This window comes from Tupaia chinensis, unplaced genomic scaffold (assembly GCF_000334495.1).
Source record: "Tupaia chinensis unplaced genomic scaffold, TupChi_1.0 Scaffold000575_1, whole genome shotgun sequence".
Taxonomy (NCBI): Eukaryota; Metazoa; Chordata; class Mammalia; order Scandentia; family Tupaiidae; genus Tupaia; species Tupaia belangeri.
Window position 1 is genome coordinate 979,379 of NW_006160089.1, and position 9,392 is coordinate 988,770.

The window sequence follows — 9,392 nt, forward strand, 5'->3', positions numbered from 1 at the left end:
TCAAACAGCCCTTGGCTTTCCATGGGATGCTTGGGCTCAGTCTGGTCAGGATCAGGGCTCATTCTGGGACCAGGATCTGGGCGAGAACTGTGCCAGAACAGCGGCTCGGCATGCTGGGGAGTTAGGAATCTGTTGGTGACCTGGACCGGCTCTCATTTAATGGCGGCAGTGCTCCATCTGAGCCAGGTGTCTTAGTTCATGTTTCTGGAAACAGAAACAGACTCTGAGTTGGAGGCTGCATGCAGGTTTACTGGGCATGCCCTCAAGAGGGCCACCTGGAAAGTGACTGGACAGAAGAGATGGACCCGCAGAGCCACTGGAACCGAGGCCACTATGGGCACCTTTGGAGCTGACAGTCTTTCAGAGCTGCTCGAGGTGAGGAGAGGGAGCCAGGCCTTTGCAGCCCACATGGGCAGGTGCTGGCCTCAGCGAGTGTTGGTGGCCAAGTGCGCAGCAGCGTCGCCCTGAAGGGGCCCCGAGCACACAGCGTCCCTTACAATCAGCCCAGGGTGCTGGCTCAGACCTGGGTTTCAGCAGGACCCTGGGAGTGGAGGAATGAGACATAGAGCTTTAATGTCCCCACTGGGCAGGACCTTTGTCCTCGGCACTCAGTACAGAGCTTGGATAACAACACAAGTCCACAGATGAAGGACGATGAGGAGGTGTGAAGTGGGGCCTATGCTCAGTCAGTTGGCTGGCCAGTCAGCTTCCTCCAGAGGCTCAGAGAGGGTAAACCACCTGAGTGAGCTCACACAGCTGCTCAGGGCAGAGTCAGGGCTGGAACCGCGACTGGCTGAGTCTAGAGTTTATATTCTCTCAGCAACCCCAGACTGTGAGCTTATTAGAAAGCGAAAGTTGGGAACAGGGGCAAGAAAGCTCCTCCTCCCAGTTCTCGGAGCGGGCCTCTGGAGCAAGGCTCAGCCTGTCAACTTGGGCCGCCTCTAGCTGGCCTGCCAGGACCCATGCCCAGGGGAGGGAGCGGCATCTTGCGGGCGGGCGGCCCTTCTTGGGTAATGAGGCCCAGCCGGCGGTTTGCAGGCCTTACAATGGTGAATAATTCATTTGCAACCAAGTCTGGGAATTAGAAACCGTTACTGGATGATTTATTTAACAGGGGCGGCTGCTGGGGAAAGGAAAGGAGGACTTTGAACTATAAAAGGGAAGTACATGTCTTGAAGATGGATTTAGAGAAGCCCATAGACTGGGGTTTCAATTCCAGCTTGTGTACCAGCGGCGTGACCTTGAATGAGTGTCCTGACCTCCCTGTGCCTCAGTTGCCCAGTTAGTAAAGTCAGGACAGTAATAGAATTGTCAGACTGATGAAATGAATTTGAATTTGGAGAAAACTTCAAATCTGGCCTGGCTCATAGTAAGTGCTCAGTGTTTGCTGAGTGAAAAAGTGAAAGCTTGGGACCAGCAGTTAGCATAATGGCTATGTCGCTGGACTCCCACGTAGTCAACCGAGGTTCAAGTCCCAGACCTGGTAGCTTAAACTCACGCTGGGCACATGTGTGTGCCTGCCCAAGATCCCGAGAGGAGAACGGAGGAGAAGGGGTTGCGGCGTGGCCATTACCCCAGAGGGTGACTTCTCGCTTTCTATCTCTCTGTCTCTCTCTGTCTGTCTGGCGAGCGCACGCACCCTATAGCAAAAACCTCTCAGAAAAAAAAAAAAAGAAAGAAAGAAAGAAAGAAAAAGAAAAAGTGAAAGCTCATAAATGATAATACCGACTGACTGACCAAGCGTGTACTGCATCTGCGGCAGGCTCTGTACTAAGCTGTGTGCGCCGTCCCGCACTCACGTAAAATGGTGCTGTGATCACTTCCAGCACAGACGAGAAAACAGAAGCGCAGTGGGGTTCAGCAACCCACTCAAGCTTAGCCAGGTAATCCTAGTGAACCAGGGACTTGAACCCTGATCTGAGCCAGGTCTCTGACTCCAGGCTGGTGCACTTATTCACACTCCCATACCAGCTGGTGCCTAATACACACCAGGCTCTTATCCTCCTTAAAAAAATAAACTCCTCCCTTTCCTCTTCCCCCCAGGCCTTGGCAGTCATGGCCCCTAGATTCTAATAACAAACCCAGCAGGTGGTCAGGGAAGGCCCAGGCCCTCTTTGTCAGAGGAGGGATGAATCATTCGATGTCCCACAGCCTGGGATAGAAGCAGGTATAGGACCAGCAGTTGGCCTAATGGCTATGTTGCTGGACTCCCACATAGTTGACCACGGTTCTAGTCCCCGACCTGGTGGCTTAAACTCACGCCAGGCGCATATGTGTGCGTGCCCAAAAGGAGAACAGAGGAGAAGGGATTGTGGCATGGCCATTTCCCCTGGGGGTGAGTGCTCGCTTTCTGTCTCTCTCTCTCTCTCCATCTGTCTGGCAAGTGCACGCAACCCAAAACCTCTCAAAAAAAAAAAAAAAATTAAAAAAAAAAAAAACGCAGCAGCAGCAGCAGCAGGTTTCTGGGACCTCTAGGAGTGACCACAGTGCGTCCAGAGCAGCTCAGCCCCAGGAGCGTCTGCTCATCTCCCCTACACCACGCTCCCAGGGCACAGAGGTCGTGTCCTGCCATCCTGCCTAATTCACAGAAGGGCCTTATTAAAGAGTAGAGGAGGGAGCTGGGCAGGAAGGGAGGGGGATTCCTAAACCCACATAGAAGATAGACTGTCTTCTCCCACCACCTTCGCCCCGCCATTAAACACACTCTGAACACATGCACTCCTGCTGGGGGGAGGACAGTGTGACTGCCGACTGGGTTGGGTGCAGGGGCAGCTGTGTCCCCTACCCCCCCAGCAGCTGGGCTTGCGGTGAGTCAGCCTGGCTCTTCCCCTCAGCTGCTGTCCTTGGCCTCCCAGAGCAGGCGGCACTTTCCGGAGGTGCAACAGGGTCCCTGGGCGCTCCATGCTGCCCTTAGCACCTGCAGGGCCTGGTGTGAGCAAGGGATGGTCACCAGTTTGCACAGACTGTCTGCTGTGGGTCCCTCGGGGCTGTGGTGTCCACTGTGCACATATGTGTGTGCCCTGGCTGTGAGTGGGATGTTGTAGGGGTGCACCGAGGGGAGCTGAGAGTCTTGCATTCATTCTGGGTCTGTCCGTGCTTACTTGTGTCTGTGGGGGGGCGTGTTCCAGGTGGGTGTCTGCGTTGGTTTTGAAACGATAAGGTGTGTGTGAGCACACGTGTGTGGATGTGAATAAGCTTCTGTATGTATTTGGGTGCCCTGGAGGACATCGTGTGGAAGTGCACACGCATCTGTCCAGGCAAATGTGCATCTGTGTGCGTGAGCACGCTGTGTGTTTCAAGGTCCTGTATGTACAAATATTTGCCTCCTTGGGCCTGGGGAGAATGGCCTGCGTGTGTATGTTGTTTATGATGTGTGCGTGCTACGCGATGTGAGTTATGATGTGTGTTATGTGTGTGATATGTGTATGATACATGCGTGTGTGGTGTATGACGTGTGGTGGGGGGGTTGGCTGTGGTGTGGACATGCATGAAATGTACAGAGACAGTTCAAGCTCGGGAACCAGGTGTCTCTAAATTCCGACCTTAGGGGCGGGCAAGTGGAGTGGTTAAGGCACTAGAATTACATATGGTTGACCGTGGTTCGAGTCCTGAACTTAGTGGCTTGCCTTCTCACTTTCCCTTTCTCTCTCTCTTCAAATTAAGAATAAGTAAATTTGAAAAATTAATAAATGTCGACCTTGCCATATGACCTTGGGTTAGCTGTGCCTCTTTGAGCCTCAGTTTCCCTCTCTGGGCCGTGAGAGTGTGCCAATCACGTGGGCCTCACATTCGGGGTGCTTAAGTGGGCCGAGGAGGCAGAGTAAGGCTGGCCCTGTGAGAATTGCCGGCGTGCGTGGTTCCAGCTTGTTCAAACCCTGTCTGCATTATTTTGGACCTGTGTTTTCTCTTTCCATCAGATTTAACAGGAAGAGGGTTTCCTGTTTCGGATTCTCCATTTGTTATTCTTATTTTGCTGTCATAAAATTTTCAAAGATCGTGCCATTTAGACTTGAGTAGAGATGCCAATCACTTCTGCAAAAATTGTGCTTCTGCCAGGAATTCCCTCCTGTGCAGCTGGGCGATCCTCGGTGAGTGCCAGGCTCCATCCTTCCAGGCTCCCCACCCTCTGGTGGCATCTAGACTCCCTCATGGCTGTCTCAGTCCCACCCTTGACCCTGCCAGGCTCTCCCTGCCTCCAGGCCTTCTCCTGGGGCTCCCTCTGCCTGGCCCTGTCCTGCTGTCCCACCCCTCCCTGCCCATGTCCTCTGGCTAGCTCCCAGAGGATTCGGGGCGATCCCCTGTCCAGCCTCCACCTCCCCACTCTCTTCCTGGACCAGCCTGACCCTGGGCCTGGGCTGAGACTTGGCCTTGATCCTGGGCTCAGCCTAAGTCCAACTCTAGCCCTGACTAAAGATGTGTAACCCGACTCCACAGACCAAGGGCAGCTCTAGACTCCTTAGCTAGAATCACAGCTGGGGAGAGCCTGGGCTGGGGACAGATCTTAGCCCTGCTCTCGTTTCTGCATCCGTGTCCCCGCAAGGCCTTGCCCTGAAGCATGGCGGTCACTCACACTCACCTTTCACCCCTGCCACTCCCAGCACCAGAACATTCCTGGGGGTGGTGTTCCAGGATGGGGTGGGAACTGCCTCCCCCCAGCTCTGTAGGAAGGTCCAGAGGCCTTGGAAGGACCCTCTACCCTCTTCCCGTGGAGTGTCCACTCCTCTCCCAGCTCGGCTACAGCTCTGGGGACCAGTTTGGCTTCTGGCAGTGACCTGACCTCAGGTGAGTCACTCACCTCTCCCCAGTGGAGCAGGGAGAGCAAGGAGCCACCGCCAGTCCCTCCGGCTCCCCCCCGCCCCCCCCCCCGGCGGCCCCCCCCCCCCCTGCCAATCGAGGATGGAGTATTGAAGCCACTGGACAAGGGCCAGGCCTGGCAGGACCCCAAGAGCTGCCACCTGAGCATTAAGATGGTCCCGCCAGCCGCTGGGAAGGGAAGAGGCTGGTGGGAGGAGGCTGGCAGCCAGCGGGGAAGGGAGCTGAGCCTATCCTGGAGTGCCCTCTAGTGTCTCCAGAAGGGCCTGCAGCCATGTTCCCCCCAAGACACCTCTGCCCTCTAGGGAGACCAAGCTGATATGCCAGCGTGTGCTTTGGCCGCCTTTTTTTTTTTTTTTTTTTTTTTGGGGGGTTTTTTCCCCAGGCGCCCGCCGCCTGCCCCTGCGCTCGCCAGACAGACAGAGAGAGACATAGAGACAGAAAGTGAGAAATCACCCCCCAGAGGGGATGGTCACGCCGCAATCCCTTCTCCATTCTCCTCTTGGGATCTTGGGCAGGCACACACACGTGCCCAGCGTGGGTTCTAAGCCACCCGGTCTAGGACGCGAACCGCGGTCGACTATGTGGGAGTCCAGCGACATAGCCATTACGCTAACTGCTGGTTCCCTGCTTTGGCCTTCTTCCTCTTTCTTGGTCCCAGTGGACACCACACCCTGTTGTTCCTGTTGCTCTAATGCCTTTCCCTGCTCAGCACGCCCACCCGCCCCATGTTAATCCTGTGACCTCTGAGTTACCCCTTCTCCTCCTCTTGCAATGCGGCTCCACACTCCTTCCAGAGAGAGCTCTGCCACGTGTAGACCAGACCATGTCACCCCCCTGCTTTCCCCTCTTCCATGGCTCCCCAGTGCCCTAGGACACGGTCCAACCTCACAAGCTCTGTCCTCTACATAACCTGTCGTCCCCCGCCATCACCGCTCTCTCACATCCTGCACTCAAGTGATACTGACCTGTGTGCAGTCCCCCAAGGCACAGTGCCCCTCTGTCACCTGACTGCCCATGCTGGGCTCACAGCCAGTGTGCCTTCTGCTGCTCCCCCTGGAAACTCCTGTCCCCCTCCAAGGTCCTACCTCCTCTGGGAAACCACACTCAGGCCACTGCCTCTCTGTCCTCGGGGCGCCCAGTGGGTGCTGAGCTGCATCACCCGTGGGTCTGCTTTTCACTAGACATGAACTCCCCAAAGACTTAGGCTTAGTTCTTTTTTGTGCACAAATCGCCTACTATGTGCCCTGTTGTAGGATGGATACAGACGTCTACACTGAAGTCTAGGACAGGGTGTAATCAGTGTGGGGCTCTGAGGAAAACCCAGGGATCTGCAGGAGCTTGGAAGAGGGTCTGGCCAAGGCTGAATGTGGGGTGGGGTCTAAAAACTCTTCTCCGAGGAGATGAGGCCACAACAGAGTCTGGGAGGACCGGCAAAGTGGCGGCAGGCTCCCGGCCAGGCGGGGAGGGTGGGCGTTCCAGGGGGCCGACCGAGGAGCTCTGTGGGGGGAGGGGGGTGATAAAGGATGCCGGTTAAGGCGGTCCGCACCAGCCGTGGTCCCACCTGCCGTTTCACTTTGAATTTCCCGGCCAAAACACCTGTTTGTAATTATCGAAGCTGGGCCCAAGTTGGGCTTGCACGTGCACAGAAGTTTTTCTTTTTGTTTGCTTTGCATGGTTTTTCACACACCAATGACATCTTTCGTGGACACTGAAGAGTGACCGCGCCTCCTCTTGTTTGGAACCTTACCTAGCGTCACCCGGAAACCACAGGCAAGATGCCAACTCTGCCAACATTCCCTGTTCTAGGCCAAACCGTTGGTAGTAACAGCAAGTGCCCCAAACCGGGTGATATATGAAAATAGAGGTTCAATTGGCTCACGGTTTGGAGGTCCCAGGTCCGGGCTCACCCATATTCAGCGGGCGTCTTGGGGAGTCCGATCACGCGGCAGGGCAGAGCGGCCGTCTGTGCTTCCGAGCGCCTTCCCTCCCTCAGAAGCCCACCAGGGGGCGACCACGTTCAATCAGCGATCACTCCCAAAGGCCTCGCCTTCCCCGCGGGGAGGAATTAAAGGGATTTCTTGGGGCACAAGAAAGTAGCTCCCTCCTTATCCGTCTGCTTTTGTGGCTGCACAGCCGAGGGATTCTATGTCTAGGCCCAAACGTCTCGTTACTTTCTTATGCCTGCTCCGTTGTTGCGGAGAGTACTTCCAATTTGAAGTACATAGCCTCTTAAATTACTTCTTTATTCATTCATTTAACCAATGCTGCTTTAACTCTTAACATGTGCCAGACCCTGTTCTAAATGCTTCACAAATAATTAGTCATTTGATCCTCCCAACGACTCTGTGCAGTAAAGTGCCCTCATTATCCCTTTTTACCAGGGAGCTCACTAAGCACAGAGAGGGAGAGCAACTTACCCAAGGTCACACAGCCCGGCAGTGGAGAAGCCAAGATTTAAACCAGCCTCTACGCACCTCAGCCCTGGCCAGTGCTGTCTCCCTATAACTTCTCAGCCAGGGAAATGGGATGATTTTCTTTTGGAAATTAAATGCACGTGTCTGTCCTGTTTCATCTCAGGATAATAAGGGATGAGACAGATGTGTGTTATGAAGGGGGTTGAGACGAGGTTAAGAACCAGGGTGAATAGCTCATGACGGTCGTCACTGAAGCCTGGGTGTGGACACGTCCGCCCAGGGAGGAATGTGCTGTGACAGGCAAACCCCAAGGCGCCCAACATTTTTGGGGAAAATGAGTGAGGAGTGGTCAGGAAAGTAGGCTAGAAACCAGGGAGCAAGGTTGAGGAGGCCACAGAGAGAGCGCGGGTGGAGGCAGGAGGCCCCGAAGCCCTGGCCAGGGCAAAGCTGAAAGCCGCCCTGGGCATGGCCACAGAGGAGATGGTGTCACCTGAGCAAACAGTGTGGCCTCTGCTGGGCTGGGGTCAGTCTCGCCTGAGGCCCCAGTGCAGGAGAGAGAGGACAGAAACGCCTGGCCTTGTCGGTAAGGGGACGGACGAGCTATGGAGCGGAGTGCTGCAGCAGTGAAAAATCCGCGGTCCGGCGGTTCGCGTTCCGGACCCGGTGGCTTAAATCTCACGCCGGGCGCGTGTGCGTGCGTGCCCAAGATCCCGAGAGGAGAATGGAGGAGAAGGGACTGCGGCGTGACCATCCCCCCTGGGGGATGATTTCTCGCGTTCTGTCTCTATGTTTCTCTCTGTCTGTTTGGTGAGCGCACGCGCCCTACAGTGAAAATCTCTCCAAAAAAAAAAAAAAAAATCCGCGGTCCGGCTTCCAAAGAAAACACCCAAGAAGAATGGACGTCATTGGTGCAATGATCTGCTCAGTGCCGAAGGTGGAGTTGGCGCATCCTCCATGTGGTCAGCACTCACTGCATGTATGCTCTGCAGCGCCAGAGGGCCAGCCCATGGCATGTGGTGAAGGCAGCTGGATCCCACGTGGCCGACGACGTGGTTTGAGTCCTGGACCCGGCAGTTTGAAAAGCACGTCGGTGTGCCCAACTTCTGAAAGGCAGGAGAGATGGAGAAGAAGGGGTTGTGGTGACCATGCCCCATGGGGGTGTGTTCTCATTTCCCCTCTGTCTCTCTCTGTCTCCTGCAAGTGCATGCGCCCTTTGGCAAAATTTGAAAAGAGAAGAAAAACCACAGGGTGTCCCACAAAGATGAGCGTTGAATATACGCGCACCAGAAATCAGAATGAAAAAGAAAGGGAGCCCTGGCCTCTCTCCTCGGCCCTCCAGCTCCTGCCTGTGCGTCTCCCAGACCAGCCTTATGGGACGGAGGGAAGGGAGTCAGCAGGACCGTCCACAGGTGTCAGGAGGGGAGCAGGACAGAGGCTGGTGCTGGGGAGGGCCTAGGAGCCAAACAGGACACCCAGAGACCTGGGAAAGGAGAGGCTGAGCCTGGTGGAGAGGTGAGCAGAGCCTGGGGGGCCCATCTGGCCATCTCCTTGGCAGGGAGGGCAACCCTCCAGGCCGGCCCTGGCTGCAGCTGTGCTCACAGCAGTCTGAGGTAGACACTGTTATCACCCCACGGACAGGTGGGGGAACAGGTTCTGGAGAGCAAAATCGGACCCACAACACCACACTGCAGGGTGCAGAGCAGGCAGGATTCCGCCCAGGCCTGTCTGGGGTCAGAGCTGGGGCTCCCCTTCACAGCTTTCCTGCCAGCCGCCCCACAGGCCGGTAGCTGGGGGGATCCCACCTCTGATAGGGAGGTGGCAGGGAATTGCTGCACTGCTGAGTGCAAGGACAGTTAGCCCAGAGGCAGAGACTGGCGGAGAGGAAAGACTGGAGTCAGCAGACCCAAGTTCGAATCCTGCCCACACCCATAGGGCAGGACCCTGGGCAGCTGACCTTGCCTCTCTGCCTCAGTTCCCTCGTCTATAAAATGGGGTCAATACTTGCCATGTTGTTCTCCTTCTCACCCTTAGCCGCAGGGGTGAGGATGGGGCACGTGCACTGGCTCCTCTTATTGTCCACACCTCCAGCTGGGGTGGCCAGGATGCCCTGCGCCTGTCTAACCTCAGCCCTGCTTGCCGCCCAGGCACTCTCTGGCCTCCGCT

General features: G+C 55.8%; 1 protein-coding gene across 1 annotated transcript in view; it reads left to right on the forward strand.

The window, feature by feature from the left end:
• Positions 1-333: 333 nt before the first annotated feature.
• The window catches only part of CRB2 (crumbs cell polarity complex component 2), a 36,888-nt gene continuing 27,829 nt past the window's right edge, over positions 334-9,392 (forward strand). The window contains exons 1-3 of the mRNA XM_006158255.3: positions 334-375; positions 4,057-4,088; positions 4,730-4,782. Of these exons, the coding sequence (XP_006158317.1) occupies positions 334-375; positions 4,057-4,088; positions 4,730-4,782 (127 nt within the window). The remainder of the gene's footprint in view (positions 376-4,056; positions 4,089-4,729; positions 4,783-9,392) is intronic.